Source organism: Daphnia magna, linkage group LG5 (genome assembly GCF_020631705.1).
Source record: "Daphnia magna isolate NIES linkage group LG5, ASM2063170v1.1, whole genome shotgun sequence".
NCBI classification, from domain to species: Eukaryota; Metazoa; Arthropoda; class Branchiopoda; order Diplostraca; family Daphniidae; genus Daphnia; species Daphnia magna.
In genome coordinates, this window is record NC_059186.1 from 11,394,847 (window position 1) to 11,412,077 (window position 17,231).

The 17,231-nt window shown below is 40.9% G+C and overlaps 5 protein-coding genes across 5 annotated transcripts; 3 read left to right on the forward strand and 2 right to left on the reverse strand.

The window, feature by feature from the left end:
- Positions 1-460: 460 nt before the first annotated feature.
- Positions 461-5,268, forward strand: LOC116923353. The gene is given in 20 exon segments (XM_045173751.1): positions 461-533; positions 636-682; positions 751-789; positions 1,050-1,263; positions 1,355-1,514; positions 1,854-2,026; positions 2,096-2,243; positions 2,245-2,574; positions 2,653-2,743; positions 2,808-2,966; positions 3,041-3,222; positions 3,290-3,434; positions 3,511-3,661; positions 3,732-3,874; positions 3,938-4,132; positions 4,215-4,358; positions 4,423-4,583; positions 4,664-4,819; positions 4,821-4,875; positions 4,967-5,268. Coding segments are annotated over 18 exon segments (2,775 nt in total). The 5' UTR covers positions 461-533; positions 636-682; positions 751-767; the 3' UTR covers positions 5,113-5,268.
- LOC116923359 (tyrosine-protein kinase HTK16) lies at positions 4,789-14,608 on the forward strand. The gene is made up of 14 exons (XM_045173744.1): positions 4,789-4,793; positions 11,169-11,315; positions 11,390-11,527; positions 11,588-11,752; positions 11,825-12,012; positions 12,073-12,316; positions 12,379-12,749; positions 12,818-12,932; positions 13,002-13,102; positions 13,165-13,311; positions 13,380-13,488; positions 13,557-13,728; positions 13,802-13,928; positions 14,043-14,608. Exons 2-14 carry the CDS (start codon positions 11,219-11,221, stop codon positions 14,292-14,294), a joined length of 2,226 nt encoding a protein of 741 aa, XP_045029679.1. The 5' UTR covers positions 4,789-4,793; positions 11,169-11,218; the 3' UTR covers positions 14,295-14,608.
- LOC116923357 (RING-box protein 2) lies at positions 5,263-11,022 on the reverse strand. The gene is made up of 4 exons (XM_032929808.2): positions 10,866-11,022; positions 10,513-10,716; positions 5,501-5,613; positions 5,263-5,432 (listed from the first exon to the last, which is right to left on the reverse strand). Exons 2-4 carry the CDS (start codon positions 10,679-10,681, stop codon positions 5,367-5,369), a joined length of 348 nt encoding a protein of 115 aa, XP_032785699.1. The 5' UTR covers positions 10,682-10,716; positions 10,866-11,022; the 3' UTR covers positions 5,263-5,366.
- On the forward strand, positions 7,296-10,447 carry LOC116923355 (facilitated trehalose transporter Tret1-2 homolog). Its single transcript, XM_045173745.1, has 5 exons — positions 7,296-7,449; positions 7,809-8,544; positions 8,608-8,731; positions 8,804-9,633; positions 9,708-10,447. The coding sequence occupies exons 2-5, from the start codon at positions 7,867-7,869 to the stop codon at positions 9,981-9,983; spliced, it is 1,908 nt and encodes a 635-aa protein (XP_045029680.1). The 5' UTR covers positions 7,296-7,449; positions 7,809-7,866; the 3' UTR covers positions 9,984-10,447.
- Positions 14,413-17,062, reverse strand: LOC116923360 (ankyrin-1). Its single transcript, XM_032929812.2, has 6 exons — positions 16,790-17,062; positions 16,639-16,724; positions 16,122-16,544; positions 15,857-16,042; positions 15,547-15,789; positions 14,413-15,467 (listed from the first exon to the last, which is right to left on the reverse strand). The coding sequence occupies exons 1-6, from the start codon at positions 16,869-16,871 to the stop codon at positions 14,895-14,897; spliced, it is 1,593 nt and encodes a 530-aa protein (XP_032785703.1). The 5' UTR covers positions 16,872-17,062; the 3' UTR covers positions 14,413-14,894.
- Between the last annotated feature and the right edge of the window lie 169 nt (positions 17,063-17,231).

Genomic DNA, 17,231 nt, shown 5'->3' on the forward strand with positions numbered 1-17,231 from the left:
CACCTACGATTAGTATTACCAATACAACGTATTGACAATGTATCTGTGCAAGTATCGATCCAGGCCTTGCGACCGAATTCATTTGGAATTTTTTGCGTGTGGGGGGTGAATGTTGTACCAATCGTGATATCCTAAAATATCAGTTCATTTACGTAATATCCGACTTTGACTAACGGAACTATTCTCATATTTCTCACGAAACGATGGGGAAATGGTGATACTCGTCCGGAAACGCTGACCAAGTTTGATACTTGCGAGTGAGAAAAAAACATGCAGCAAAAGGTTGTTGGTTCAATGGGCAACTTATGGCTGGTCAAACGACGCACGTTATCTGATGTAGGGCGCAATGGTCTGCTCATTGTAATCTCTTGCATCTGACGGCCATTCTCGCCCCTCTTCGTTCGAGAAGCGTGAAAAGATAAGATGGCACCGGGCCTGTAGCAACTGTTTTAAACTATAAAAAATGTACTTTATCGCGACTTGGCTGCAAACCCTCCCGTGCACAAGACTCGTCCCGTCAGCTGCCGGTGAAAGTAAGGCGTTGTCTGTTCTTGTTCAGTGTCCACGCTGAGAATCGCTACTATTTCAAACGCATTTTCTTTCTAAATTTTAAATTCTATTTGAATTGTATCAAGGTATCTATCGTTCGGGCAGCTACCTCAAGGATCTGACTGGAGTTCCGGTAACATTTGACATTTCACGCACTTCGATCAGCGCAATTAAAATTTTCATTTGTCATTTTTCATGTAGGTCCCTCTTTCCTCAAAATGAAAGTTTTGCTTATTATAAGTAAGTAATTTAAAACCTTACTTGGGCGAGTCTATTTGAAAAACAAATTCCGTTGGTGCAACTAGTCCAAGGGCGGCTTATCTCGTGTCTGAAAGCCCCAAAAAAATAAGATAGGAGATGTAGAAATTACACGTTTTCAAGTGCCGGCCGGCGTCTTGAACGATATGAAAAAAATTCGAATTTCTCACATGTTTGCTATCAAGATTATTGTTATTTTCTAACCCCCCCTCTGTTTTCCACTCACTATTTATGATGAATAGCGATATTTGCCGCAACGGCCTGGGCTAGTGATCCATGGCCAACCCGCATTCCTGACAACTTGGCCCTGTGTTACGTGAACAAAACTATTAGCGACCGATTCCGCCGGATGCCGAACTCTATGGAAAACCTTGTAGCCCTCATCCGCAAGGTTGAAGCTCATCCCGACACGGCTCTTTGGACTATGGGCAAGATGGCCAGCACACTCATCCACAGGTACTGCGTTGTCCTTTAACATTCCGCTCTAAAACATACACACATTTATTTACGTACCGTATCTCAAAATTTGAAATGGTTATGCTAAAAGATTCCGTTACGACGGTATCATTGACATACCCGATGCTGGTCCGGATGTTGTCCCTGTTGTCAATGAACGTGCTGAAAGTGACAAATACCGTCTGCAATGGAGGTTGGTGCCCGGTATAGCGAGCGATTTCCCAGAATCTTCTTTGACTATGGAAGAAAAGGTATACAATTTCAACATTTATTTGGTTGATTTTTCAAGAAAAGCATCGTTCAAAATCTCACCACTTATCAAACTGCAATAATGTAAAAAAAAATAAAGCCCCCCTCCCCAAAGAAAATACGAAAGAGGGAGATAAAACGTTCTACTCTTATCTACAACCACTTTGGGTCAAACACACAGGGGTTTGGTGTTGTTCACTCGTAGGTATTTGTTCTGCACCAACTGTAAAGAAATTTCTATTGGTCAGCTGATTATAAAGGCCACGTACCTACCACGTACGATACCACAATATCAATCTCTTACCTCTTTTTTTTTCTTTTTCCCTGTATGCCGGGCGCAGTGCTCAATGCATTGGATGCTTTCGTACACAGTGAACCACACGGCCCGTGCGGACACGCGCGGAACGGTAGGACGCTCCCTGATCGACACTGATTCCGAGGAATCTGAAGGACACGAACATCACCACACGGAGCATCATGGAACGGAAGACGTTAAAGACAAAGATTCACAGGAGTAAGCTCGACTCCTTAGTTTACGTTAACAGATCACGAAAAATAACCAGAATGAATGGCTTACTTTTAGAACGTCGGAGGGAGACGCCGTCGAACATGAACATGAAAATTCAATTGAAGAAAATCGTGAGAGCGGAGAAAATAAAGAAACTCCAATGGTGGAATCAGCCGAACGAACAGAGGACGACGTGATGGAAGAAAGCGTTGCGGAAGATGCTGTCGAACCCGAAGACGCTTCCAGAAGACGCTCCAGAAGACGCTCCAGAAGACGTTCCAGAAGACGCCCCTGAAGACGTTCAAGAAGACATGGTCGAAGAGCCAACAGAGGAGGTTGCTGATGACAATGGAGCAGTAGATATGGGTGAAGATTACGGCCCATCTGATGACGACAGCTCCGACACAAGTTTCTGGAACCGTAAACGTCGTCAAGCCGACGCCATTGCTGCTCAGCCGCTAGAAGTCGGTGTCGTTCACACCAAGTACGGCACTGTAGCGGCTGGTCCCGTTCTGGCCGGTATTGCTGCCGGTAGCGAACCTCAAAGTGCTCCGGTACGCACCTCTCCTACATAAAATATATTCTTAAATCAATCGAAACATTTTTAATTTACCATTTTGCTTACATGGCAGTTAAAAGACCTCATTAAAGATCCTGCAATGGAAATCTCGGAAAGCTCAATGGACAGAATTGTCGAAAGCATTTGGGTAGCTACGCTAGCAGGTATAATTTTATTCAATACCTTTTTGGTTTCAATCAAATGATAAATTTTCTCTCCGACTGTTAGCTGATATCGCTCAAACGTCTCTGCTGAGGACACCCAGGAAAATGGAAAGCTTCGGTCCCGATGGTCAGTGGAACTGCTCGCTGTGTCCGCGTGAGTACAAGCTGAATACCAGGGAACATTCCATGCTGACTAATGCCGAGTTTTATGGCGGTGTTGACGGTAAGAACCAAGCACATTTCACTATGCTGAGCATGAGTTGTGCAATGTTTTTTCGTGTTGATGTTGCACATCAGGTTTGTTGATGGCTAAACGTATGGCCACCTGGGATACCAGCAGCTATTTGAAACTGTCGGCTGTGCTGGAAATGTACTACTCTGAAACTGGTATCCACGGCGACACCAAGTATCGTGCTTGCAATCGTCTCTACAATTACAGGGATGATGAAATTATTGATCAGGCGATGCTTAAAGAACAGGTAATTTTTCATTTTTCACGTACGTACCATTCGATGAAATCTCATGGAATGCATTTTTAAACAATAGTCCTTGAATGCTGCTTTGGTTATGTACTCTCGCGGCATTGATGGCGCTCCAACCGTTCTTCCCGGAGTTAAACCAGCAGATCAGATTGGCCAATACGTCAACACGACAATGAACGCAATTTTTTCTTTCGTCGATGGATACCTGAGTAAAAAAAAAAAAATTGTTAATATCTGAAAATTATTTCTAGTTTATTCAAGCACCGTTTTTTTTTTAACACTTAGGCTCTTCTAACGACATGGATTTCACGCAGTGCAAAGGCGCTTACACCCAACCGACAGGCGAGCCTACACCAGCTACCTACACCGATCTTACCTTTGTTATTGACCAGAACACGGATGCTGTCAGTATCTATAGCCAGAAAGATCTCGCTTCGTAATACCTTTTGATTTCAATTAAAGATTATTAACCAACAAAATCAAATTTTACGATTTATATTACACAGAGCGCTGGCTTTGGCGCTAGATATCCAATTGGGCGGAAGCCGGATGGAAGTCGTCTCAAGCAAGGACGGAACTCCGTTCTTGGATCTCAACGTCACGCGTAATAGAGCCGAATTAGCTTGCAGCATCTCCAGCCTTCCTATCGGTACACAAATTGAATTTAACATTACGCATAGTATATTTGAAAAAGAAAATTATGCAAACATAGGAAACAGTGAGCGACGCGTAGCCGACACTTTGGATCGAACTCGCTCCCGAATTTTGACCGAACGGTCTTCAGAAAAAGCTAACAAAATTGCTGGTGCCAACAAGCGCTCAATCCTCTTTTTCGTGACATCGAGCATCTCTGCTGAGAAGGACAGGATCAAATCAGTTTTACTGAAAATGCTTCAAGAAATGCCAGGTAATGAAGAATGGTTCAACCCCGCAGGATTTGGCGCTCGCTGTGAAACTTAATTTATTATTATTTTTTAAATATTGCTTAGACGTTCACATCATGTTCGCCACCCTGGCTAGTCCCGAGGAACTCCGTCCATTTGTGGCCAATTTCGATCGTGACATTATCCGCATGGGTCAGTTCACCAAATACTACGAAGCTGCTCCTGAAATCGCTAAACGTCTGGCAACCGGTATGATGGAAATGAATTATATTTAATTAGGATATGTTCATAAGTGACAATTATTTCCCAACAGTCGGAGCTCGTCTGTCTTATCCCGAGTGCAAAGACCTCAGTACAAGTTCCAATACCACGGAAGCCAAATATGTGTACACAGGATTTCTTAACGCGCACACGGTCCAATATTTCCGTCTAGGTCCGGAGAACTTTTACAGCAGCAACGAACTATACTTAAGGGTCAGTTTACCTTCTTTGTTTGCTTAATAGGAGATTACCGATATTGATTTGTTTACCGTCATCCATCCTTATATCCACAGTTCAAGAGCATGTATGGCCTGGCAAGATACTGCGTCTCGACCACAAAGGAACGTCCAGGAACCGGTGATAACTGCAAGAGTGCCTTGAAGGCTGGGGATACCATCGAATTTAAATTCAATCAGCCGTGTGGTAAAATGGTACCGAATCATTGTACGAAACATCTACATTTCGGTTGCTCCTGCTAGCATTGATGATAACATGCCCTGTTCAGGTAAAATGGGAGAATTTAAAAAATAAGTTGACGAACAAATTAATTACGTAACTCGATTTTTTCGTTTTCTTTCGTGTGTTCCCTTATACAGAGAAAGATTGTCATACACCTGACCAGGTGAAATTCACTTTTAGCCACTCTGGCATGCGTTGCAGTGGTGCTGTTGGTAGTGCTGTTTTGTCTCACTTGACTTTAGTTTTGGCTGTATTGATGACTTGGTTCCTCAATCGTAAATAACAATAATACCTAAAAAAAAAGTAAGAAAAATGTAACAATTAAATCCAATAACACAAAGTTAATTTGAGTTACCATGAGATCAATCCATGTAGTAAAAAAAATCCTTACAAAAATTTTTTTACCAAAAAAAAAGAAAAATACACATAAAAATAACAATTACGAGTCGTTGTGTATTAGCATTAAGAAATGTTTTAAAATGAAAGGGAAAATTGGAATTTTCTTTCTTAAGATCACAAAAAAACGCATCAAGATCATCATTTTCCGATTCGCTGGACGGACCATTCTTGTTGACATAGAGGGCATCTGTTGTTTTGCTTGACCTGCATGGAACACCACTTAATATCATTATACTCAGTACATTGAGATAGGATTAAACTATTGATGTCACCCATAATTTCATGCAGCAGTTGTGAAATGAGTGGTTGCATTCGCCCCAGATAACTACACACTCTTCTTGTTCCTTGTCATTCCTATTTTCGGCCTGGCAACGTAGGCAGGCATCTGTATTGGGAACAAATTAAAGAAAAAGTTATTTTCATCTTTTTTCCATTTGCTTTAAAAAATTCTATTTAAAAAACGGCATGAAAATTAGAATTTCAAGAACTAAAAAAAGAAAATGGTTATCGAGGCTCCCATGTTGTCACGTTGGGTAAGGTCATGAGCGGCTCGTTCACTGCACTCTTTCGACCTTCGACTACTCCTTCTTTTCAAGGAAGGACTAGGACAACATTTTAAAATCAATTTCCTGTTATCCCAATACGCCCAAAAGAAGGGAGAAAAAGAAGACCCCACGTTGCCTTTCTCTTAGAAATTCTAAACTTGTTATAGGTTACCCGTTATTTTCTTTTCCCCCATTTTATCGTTCATTTCAATCGTTCCCTGATCCTGAAAAGTTATACCTCTGGCCTTTGGTCGGTCGATCACGTGCTCCAAACAGACCCTATTTCGTCATCCCTATTTTCTTATAAACAACATCTTCGAAGAAGAAATTCAACCGCACAAAATCGAATAAAACCTAAAATACGTCAGACGTGAATGAACCATCGTAATTCAAATAATACTCCCCCCCCTTTAAGTTACATCATTTTGCTTATATTTTTAGATACATTGGGATTTGCTTCTTCTTTTGTTTAATTACGTTGTAGAGTAAGGTTTGATGTCAGATAGGGCCTTTCTTATGGTGAATCGGGGATTCTTAAGAGGAAAACCGTTTTACCACCAGAAAAGGGAAAAATCCACCACGTCCTTCACCGTACCAGACAAGAACTGGTACGTGGTATTTCGTAGTGGGAAGATAAACATCCCTTCATGTTTTTTTTTATGCCTATGACCTGTATATTTAAAGCTAAGAAGGAGGGGGAGAAGGCAAAGAGAGAAAACAAAAGCAAAAAAAAAAAAGGATGAACATCGCCCTACGTTGAATCTTATCCGATCGGAGACGTGGGGGATATCTCCGACACAACAAGCAGGAAATACGAAAAAAAAAAAAAAACAATTAAAAGTTCGTTTGTCAAGCACAACGTCGTGTTATCGATGATATACGGCTGATGGGACCAGGTTTCTCTTTTTATAACAAGATATTGGCAAACTAATATTTCTTTCCTACAGGTGGGTTTTTCTAACGTTACTAAAATCTTGATGGCCCGTTTAGGTCTACAGGGGGTTTGTGAATATAGGAACGACACTAGAAAACCCCAAAATCTCCCCCAAGACCTCTTTTGAAATTTCCTACCTGTACGGAACCCATCCACCCCCTGATAGGTTAAAAGGGAAATAGTTCCTGTTCAAACTGCTTTCGGCTGGTTTAAACTAGGCCGCCAAGCATTATTGACCTTTCAATATCAGCCTCTCGATAGACCATCACGTTATTTTTAAAACATTCACTTTCACTGACTCAAGTCAATATTGACCCACTCATTGGGTGCAAAAAAAAAAGTGGATTTGATTCGAATGCTGAATCATATTTTGCCAATAAGAGGACTAGCAGGCAGAGGATTTTTCCTGAAAAACCATGTCGCAATAGGCATTACATTTGCCATAACGAAAAGAACGGGTAAATTTTAGGACTCCGGTAGGAATAAAACCAGAAAAAGGAGGATATGGTACGACTTTTGGGGGGTTGGCGTTGTGATACATGGTTAGGCCGATTGGACTTCTTGCGACAGACGAGATGAAAAAGAGGAGGGATGAAACCTGCTTGAGGAACTGAGTGGCGCGGGGTAGGCCCTGGCGGGAAGTATAAAAAGACATGCTGACCCCACCGACTCATCACAGACACTCAATCGAATTCGGAGTCAACACATCTCTTCAAGGCACTTTATATCCTCTCGGAAATTGGTAAGTAAGATTTTTCGAATAGCATTTTAGAACTCTTGTTTGCATTTACTTGGGCTAATGCCTTGGACCATAATAGAGTAGCAAAGTGGCAACAGCAAAATGTGCAAACGTCTTTGAAAGAATATCGCTAGTTCTATCGTTATTGTTACAGTATTATGCATGCACTAAGTTAATCTAGAATTTCATGATCGATAACATATTTGACCGCTAAATTTAAACACCAAGCCTTCGACGCGAAGGCAAGTCTTGTACAAACTGAACGGTGTAAATAGTGACTTAGAAACAGGATATCCTTTTTGTTTTTGGGGAAACCCGATTGTTAATCCGGTGACCTTTAATTTTTTTTTCTGACCTTGCAGATACATCGAGAGTACGTGCATTAGAAGGTGGAAGAAGAAAAAAAAAAACTCCCTAAAGATGTCCGCTACGAGTCAGTCACCTCCAATTTGGTGCGATGCCGAAGCTGCTCTCAGTGCTACAGAAGGCTGCCAATTGGACAGCAGTAAAATCCACGCCCTCATGATGTCTGCTGACAAGCGTGAAGCTAGAAACCGCGACAGCGGATGCGATTTGAGTTCGGCCGGAACTGACTCGCCATCTAGCTATCGCTGGATTAAAGACGATAATTCGACTGGATCCTATTCTTGTTCGAGTTGCGAGGCCACTGTTGACCAAACATCTAACGTTTATCATCAGCTCGCTCAAACGTTGGCACAGGCCCGTCTCAAAATTTCCGATTCAAAAGACCCATTAGATGTTCCATCGGTCCTGGCCGTCAGCGAATCGTCGATTGCCCTGAGTCCTATCATAGCCCCTGATTCGAACGAAGAGGAAAATCTGGCGGTGGATGAATTGGACGAGAAGAAAAATCTCGAAAGGTTATCGAATCTACCAGAAATGCCTAACTTTCCAGACGCTTCATCCAAGACGGAACCACTAAGTCGCAAAAGTCGGGGAAGGTTGTTTCCACAAGTATTGGCCTCGCTAGCCCTTGCCATCGCAGCTATGATAGAGGGTTACTCTTCCGGTTATACGTCTCCTGCCCTGGCTTCTATGACACAACCTAACAGTTCAATCCCCGTCAACGATCAACAGGTTAGTAAAAATAAAAGAAATAAAAAGTAGAAGAAATCATTTAAAGAAAAAAATAATTATTAGGCGTCTTGGATCGGAAGTTTAATGCCACTAAACGCTCTGATCGGCGGTATCGTTGGTGGAAGCATCGTCGAGCATTTCGGCCGGAAGAAGGCCATTATGGCTACGGGTCCCCCTTACATACTATGTAATTCACACCAACGCCATCTAACTGTTCTCGGATTGTAATTTCAACGTTTGCTTTCATTTGATTTTCTAGCTTGGTTACTGATTACCTTTGCTACTAACCTACCAATGGTCTACGCCGGACGCTCTATCCAGGGATTTTGCGTAGGTCTGACTACGTTGACGTTGCCCATTTACTTGGGGGAAACCATTCAACCAGAGGTCCGCGGATCGCTGGGCTTGTTACCAACTACCATCGGCAATATCGGCATCTTGTTTTGCTACATCCTGGGTTCTTACATTGACTGGAAAATATTGGCTGCCATCGGAGCTGCACTTCCTTTACCCTTCTTGGCTTTTATGTGGTTCGTTCCTGAAACACCACGCTGGTACATCTCTAAAGGGCGCTACAAGGAAGCCCGGGAATCACTTCAATGGCTCAGAGGTGGCAAAACGAACGTCAGCGACGAATTTCTCGAGATTGAAAGCAACTACAAGAACCAAAGCGTAGGCGGTGGAGTCAGGGAACTGATGAAAATGGCATACCTTCGTCCTCTGCTTATTTCGTTGGGTCTCATGTTTTTCCAACAACTTTCCGGCATCAACGCTGTTATTTTTTATACCGTTTCTATCTTCGAAAAATCTGGCGGTAGCGTCGATAGCAACCTTTCTTCCATCATCATTGGACTAGCCAATTTTATCGCTACTTTGGGCTCCAATATGGTGATTGACCGTGTTGGACGCAAAGTTTTGCTCAACATTTCTGGCTTCTTCATGGCTGTTAGCCTTGGCGCATTGGGAGTCTTCTTCATTCTTCAACATCTCGAGCACGATCTCGAGCACGTTGGCTGGCTCCCACTTGCTACATTCATCGTCTACATCGTGGCCTTCTCCATCGGTTACGGACCTATTCCTTGGCTTATGGTACGTTTTTTTTTTTATCTACTTATTTTCAGCGACATTCTAACGTAACGCCCTTTCAAAATTAATTGTTTTAGATGGGCGAAATTTTCCCCAGCAAAGTTCGCGGTCACGCTGCATCTGTAGCAACAGCTTTTAACTGGGCATGCAGTTTCGCCGTAACTAAATTTTTCAATGACCTCATCCAGACAATCGGTGCCCACGGTGCCTTCTGGTTTTTCGGCTTTTTCTGCTTCGTCAGCATCTTTTTTGTCAGCATTTTCGTACCGGAAACAAAGGGGCACAGTTTGGAAAATATCGAGAAAAGAATGCTCGAAAAGAAATCGAAAGATATCGAGTGTACCAAATTGTAGACAGACGAGCAGTTCAGTGTTCGCGTTGGACGTCAGAACAGTGACAACAAGTTATTTGTACATATATTCCCCTTTTTCTATAAAAAAAAAATACCTCAATTTTAAGTAATCTCTCCCTGATCTGTGTTCATCCCTCTTTCTCCCCACCGAAAAGAAAAAGCCCAGAAAGCCTTAGAATAAGAATGGAACAATGATGGGATTCGTTATTTATGGATACAGTCGCTTTTTCGATTACCCAGCAAAGTACGAATCATTTTAATGGTCCTTATTTTATATTCTAAAATATTTATGTATATATACTATTTCATGCAGGGTAAAAATATTGTAAAGCAATAGTCTTCGTTGTTTACCTTTTATAGCATACAAACTCACCTACACCCTCTATACTCAAAGCAGATCGTTAAAACCTTAAAACTGATAAAATCTTTGCATAGTGTGATGTAAATACACTATCAGCACCACAACTAGGGTTTAAGACTGTTCATATCTCTCAATTGTCTAAGAAAAATGCATGTGAGATGAGACTTACCCATCACTTGAACACGGCAGATGGCACAAATTTCACATTCGACATCCCAGCTCCACATGGCTACAGCATTCCATCTTTTCAAAGAGAACATTTTTTCACTTTTCATGACACAGTCATTATTAACTGTGACCTTCTCTGCTGGCTTCTCCATATCAATGTCATCTGCCATTGTTTGTTTTTATTTAAGCTGGAATATGTGCAAGCCTGTAACAATGTAAAATGAAACCTTCAGACTATTGCAAATGTGGTTGAATCAATGGTTCTCTGGTGAGGAAACTCAGATTCATGCCAATTTCGAAGACAGAATTCTAACCACGCTTCTACAAGCTAAAAATGGAACAGAGAACAATTACCTTTCCAATATCAGCACAGAAATTCCAACCAAAACCTCAAATTACAAAGAAAGTAACTACTTTGCATATGCGGGTTTTAATGTTCCACCGCTTTCAAAATAAAGCGTCTGCTAGAACTCAGAATACAAAAAAAAAAAAAAAAAAATATGGACTCAGGCTCTCAGCTGATATTATCTCAAACCACAAGGGTGCATCAGATTCATTACATTGCATTGGTTTTTTGGTTTGGTCTGACAGGAAACAGGGACTCATCTGATTTAGAATCTGATAAAAGATGAAGGCGACTTTTAACTTTTTATGTAGCTCTTGTGAATTTTAGTAGTTTTTTATTAAATATTTATAATTTTGGCAATATGTCTCGGAGACCCTCAAGAGACGAATCTGACCAAGACCTAAGATGGTTTCATGGAAAAATCAGTAGACAAGAGGCAGAATCTTTACTAACTAATGGTTTGTGAAAAATGTGCAATTAAAGTTATTATTTCACAAAAATATTGAAAATTTTCTGATGCATTTTTGTCTAGATGATGACACTGAAGGTCTTTTTTTGGTAAGAGAGAGCCCAACAGTTGATGGAGCTTTCATATTGAGTGTTCGTCACCAAGGAGAACCAAGGCACTACCAAATTAATAGGCATGGTTCAGATGCATTTTTCTCAATTGGTTAGTCAATTTTAAAAAATTTATTACTTTATATACCTATGATTATTTATCACATTGCAGAGGATGGGTATATTGTCCATGGCCTTGATACATTAATATCCCTATGTCAAAAAGAAGGCTCTTCTATTTTTGGGCCATTAAACCGACCTTGTAAGAAAGACCTGCCACCTGTTGATACAAGGTGTCATGGCAGATGCAATCTGTTACATCGAGCTACAAAAGAAGGTATTTCTTACTATCAGTTTTGTCTCTTTTAGCAGTTCACAGTCTGCAAGGTCTTCAAATATTTCTGTACAGGCAACCTAACTGTAGTATCAGAATTGCTCCGAGGAGGCACCTACAGGAGTATTGATGCCAAGAATGAAATTGGTCAGACAGCAATTCATTTAGCTGCCTATTTGGGCAATAACATAGTTCTCAAACTACTCATTCAAGGAGGAGGAAATGTTAATGTCAAAGATGATGCTGACCTCACACCACTTCATGTAATGTAAAAGTATTTTTCATCATCCAAGCAATCTTTTAATAGCCCTCAAAATGTGTAGTATGCCTGCATACATAACCATCCTGAATGTGTCAAGACTTTGCTGGAGTTCAAAGCCAGCCCCCAAATCCGACACCGTGTCACAGGAATGGTGCCACTGCACGAAGCTGCTAGTCGTGGGCATCTCGATTGCGTAAAAATTATGATGGCAATGTCGGTAACTCCGTTGTCACGCACCAAAGAAGATCAAACACCTGCTGATTTAGCCAGAAGAAATGGTTTCTACCAATGCGCGCGACGCTTAGGCATATCGCAATATTTGTTTAGTAATTTTTTTATTTCATTAAACAAGACCATTTAATTGCAGAGTCCTACAAACCTCCTCTCCCGTTCACAAGAAAAGAGGACTGGTATCATGGACCCATATCACGACAAGAAACAGAGCGTCGTTTAAGAGAAGGCAGTACTAAGTACAACGAAGACAACTTTTTTTTAATTCGAAGAAGTGCAAGCAAGCCCGGATTTTATGCTCTTTCCGTTCTTTACTCTGGTCGTGTCTTTCATTTTGAAATTTGCAAAAGAGGACAGTATTACTATGTTGATTATGGTCCTTACCTGGAATCTCTCGAACATGTCGTCGGTCACTACATGAATCATGCCGACGGTCTGCCCGCCGAGCTACAACGGCCCATCAAACCACCCTATCCTGTGGTGGATGACAATATTGCGTTCAGAACAGTAATTTCAATTAATTTTTTCTCTGTCTTGTCTTCATATCAATTTTGCTATTTAAATTGTGATCAAAGGTTTCAAGGCAAACTCTCAGTCCACCGCCCTTACCGAATCGGAATCTTAGACGCTCTCCATCACCGAATGAGTCCATCAATAGTTCCCCATCTAAAGATATCACCAAACGCGTTGGTAAGAAGGAAAAAAAAAACTAAAACCATCGAGAGCATATTTGTTTAAACTAGTAAACATCTGCTTTAGGAATCGTTACGAAAGAAGAGTTGGAATTGTATGACACACTTGGCGAGGGAGAGTTCGGCTTTGTTTACAGGGGATCGTTACGCCAGTCGAATGGAAATTCGGTAATATTTTACTTTTGGATAAGATTATCGAATATGCAATCTGTTTCATACGTTTCGTGCAGATCCCAGTTGCAATTAAAACTCTACGTGATGACCAAATTGAATCGAACAGAGAAGAATTTCTCCGCGAAGCACGGGTCATGATGGAATTGCGGAATCCCAATATTGTCCGTCTTATTGCCCTTTGTAAAGGCCCTCCATTAATGATGGTATATCATCAAAATCGAAGCCTACTAACTGTGAATGATCTTGTAGCTCCCTTTTTGTTAATTTTTAGGTTCAGGAGCTGGTAGCGTTAGGTTCCTTATTGGATTATCTTCTTGATCACCCTCATACCATAAGTCCCCGGTTCGAGTTTGCTCTGTGGGCTGGACAGATCGCTGATGGTAGTTCTGATGATTCCACCAACAGTTGTCCCGTCAATACTGAATGTTGTGGTTTCTATCCAAATTAGGGATGCTCTACCTTGAACAGCGAAAGTTTGTGCATCGTGATTTAGCGGCAAGGAACATTCTTTTGGCTACACGATACCAAGCCAAGATAAGTGATTTCGGTTTGTCAAGAGTCTTAGGTGCTGGGGAAAGTTTCTATTCGGCTTCGAAAGGTGGCCGATGGCCCGTTAAATGGTAAATATTTTTCGGAAATATTGTTGTTCAAAAGTTTTCCGTCCTGATTTACGATTCCATGTTGACGTGACAGGTACGCTCCAGAATCCATTAGTTGTGGCATGTTTTCCCATGCAAGCGACGTTTGGAGTTACGGTGTCACTCTCTGGGAAACCTACAGTTTCGGTCAGCAGCCATATGGCGATATGTCCGGCGCAGAGGTAGCACCTTCTTCCCGTGTTTTTGTTTGTTTTGTTTTGTTTTTTTCTCTCTCCTTCTTCTTTTCCCTTCTATCTCTTATTTTTCGTGACTCAACGTACCTCAATTATGTACAGGCTACAGAAGTAGTTGCGCAAGGTGCACGTTTACCACAACCTACTCGCTGCCCTGAAGACATTTACTCATTAATGCTTCGTTGCTGGTCGGAAAACCCGGCTAATCGTCCAACATTCGCAATGCTAGTGCAGCACTTTGCCTCTAATGCCGAGTATGACAACGTGAAAAACCTGCTTCAGACCGTATCGACCGAACAAACTATTGACGGTCTCATTGACCATTCTGGCAATATGTTGGTTTCAGATGTTTAACTAGATTTTTTTTTGCTGCTGGCAGCACAAACAAGCCACATGGCATGATGGGATCACTAAATGAAAATGTTCCTTTGATTCTGTTTGTATTGAAGGTAATTTTGAATCTTCTTGGTGCTTGTTTTAATCGTTCCTCTATTTCTATTACGAGGCATGGAATGTCGTAATTCTTTAGCGTGGTACAAGAACACAATGTACAAATTCATCTTCTTTTATAAGCATATGTGATTTTTTAAAACGGATCAACCAAAATTGCTCATGCATGTAACCATGGAAATTACACGAAGTTAGCGTGTAAGCTATACAACAAGGAAGGAATATTTAATAGTCTTTCTATTTGATCTAGAAATAAACGGAAATAGTGTATGATAAAATGGATCGATCAAGATTTCAGGAAATGGGAGACTTCATGAAAACACACTTGTCCACACTTTTCACCACCTTTCGAAAGTCAACGACATTATTTAATCTATGCGATCTGAAAAGCTCTCTGCGATCCCTAAGCACAAAATGTATACCCTTGACAAGAAGATTTCACTTGGATTATTTTCAATAAATAAGTTAGTCCAAAGAGCATTCCTAGAGATTTATAGCATTAATTTATCGAATACATTGTTTTAACAAAATTGTTCTCCTCAAATGTTCAGGTAGTGCAGAATGCGCTATCTTTTGCGTTACATGCTCGCCAAGTTGACGTCGAATAACTAGACGACACGAATCTAGTAATGGCTGAGGACTGGATTTATATTGGACTAGCCATTGGCTGGTACTTTCTGGATCAACGCGAATTCGATTAAAATCTAAACCTCCCCGAACGAGCATTTTGGCAAAAGTGGTGTAACCATTTCGAATCGCTAGTGTAAGAATATCGACGGGGCATGAATAAAGGGAGCTAAGATTTGGATCAGCACCGCGAGAAAACAAAGCAGTAGCTAATTCCGGATGATGATGTACAACGGCACGCAGCAGCGGTGTATCACCAGGGGTAAAGCTTTCAATGTTCAAGCGACCACCATATTTTTGCAAAGTTTCCAAAATCTGATCGAATACATGCACATCTTCGTCGTTCATACATTGTGCGGCTTCATGGATTGGGTGAACACCACTAAGAGCATTTGGATAATTAGGATTAGCTCCATGCTCTAACAAGAGCTCAACCATCGCAAGATGGCCCTGACAACGAAAAGTGTACCTTTATATGGAGTGACTATTCCTCGCAGTAAATAAAATATTTATAAACAAAAGCAGATACCTGTTTTGCCGCCAATATTAGAGGTGTATTGCCGTGATCATCGCGAAGGTTAGGGACGCTCCTAGCGTTCAGTAGTAAGCGAGCCATGGCAGTATTTCCCTGTGTTACAGCACAGTGAAGCAACATATGGGACTGTGTGGTCACACGTGCCCCACGACTGACAAGTAATTCCGCCATATCTGTATTGTTCTGCCAGACAGCTTCGCACAATGCCGTATATCCATGAATTTCTTCCAAATTAACCTGTCCATATAGCATCCATAGAAGTTCTCAAAAACGAAAACAACTAGATAATTTGTTGGATGCTGACCTTCGCTCCTTTAAGTAAAAGAACTTCAACAACGTTTTTATGACCGCGCTGAGCGGCAACATATAGGGGACTTCTGTCAGAGTAGTCAAGTGTGTCAACCTTAGAGCCGTGATTTATCAAAATTTTAAGGATTTCAATCTGGCCTCTAGATGCAGCGGAATGCAGAGGAGTTGACTTATCCGTCGCCTTGAATGTAAAATGAATTTAAAACAATCTAACACATGGCGTTAGATATTTTATTATTTTTTGTTTTAAACTGACTTACCCTTAAATTTATATTGGCCGAATGCTGCACTAATGCCTGCACTGCTTCTGTGTTTCCGCGTGCAGAAGCAAGATACAATGGTGTCATTCCTTCAAAATCCATGGCATTCACAAAAGATCCAGCTACCAAAAGAACATCAATGATGTCAGCATGTCCCTGCTCTGCTGCATAATGCAGTGCTGTTCTTCCATATGAGTCTGACACATTAACATCACAAACAATAGGGTCCAATCCAATTCCTAAAGGAGCTTCCATCAACTTGCACAGAGACATGCATCTTCCATCAAAAAAATCATCATCTTCAGAAGAAGATGTGCCAGGATGTTTTCTCGCAAAACCTCCAGTGGAATGATGAGGCCTTCTATGTCCACGGCATTTTGTTAATGGGAAATTAGCTTTATACTGTAAAGAGCTGTGCAACACCTGTACATTTAAACATGGAGGTCAACATGAAGAATTAATTTCAGTTAACAGGAAATAAACAAAAAAAATATATACAATTTTGATGCAGGCTTACTTGCTTTACAAACAGAAACAATCCTAGTTGAGCAGCACGCCCAAGGATTGTCATCCCAGATCGGCATAGCTTATTTATATCAACACCTTTAGTTATATAAAAGCATTAATTTTTACGTCGTGATGCAAAGTTTTATTAGGTAGATTATCACTTTTGATCAACTGCAGAGATTTTTCGTCCATCCATTCTCCATTGCTTACTGCCAAATAAATCACCTCTTCTGCATTTTCCATTTCTACTAGAATGTGGAAAAAAATTTTTTATTTTTGAGAGTAATCTGTTGTTACTCTGCAGCTTGTGTGTAGCAAAATAAAGATTTTTTCGTCTTTGTTTATGTGCAGTTGTTTTCTTGCACGCACTCTTTGCTCTTAATGCATATGTTCGTCTGCTAGAAACACTGTTGAAATTTCTAGAAGTCAAGTAAGCAATTCTTTTTATTTTATTTTTATTTCTATCTGAGTCGTAAGTCCTGGATATGAAAAACATACTCCAATTTTGTTTATAGTCACTTTCTTCCTAAGTTAAAAATTTTAATAAGCACGGGCTCTCGCGCCGGGAGTCCAGGACTTCAAGCTATCTGATTTTTTTTTAGA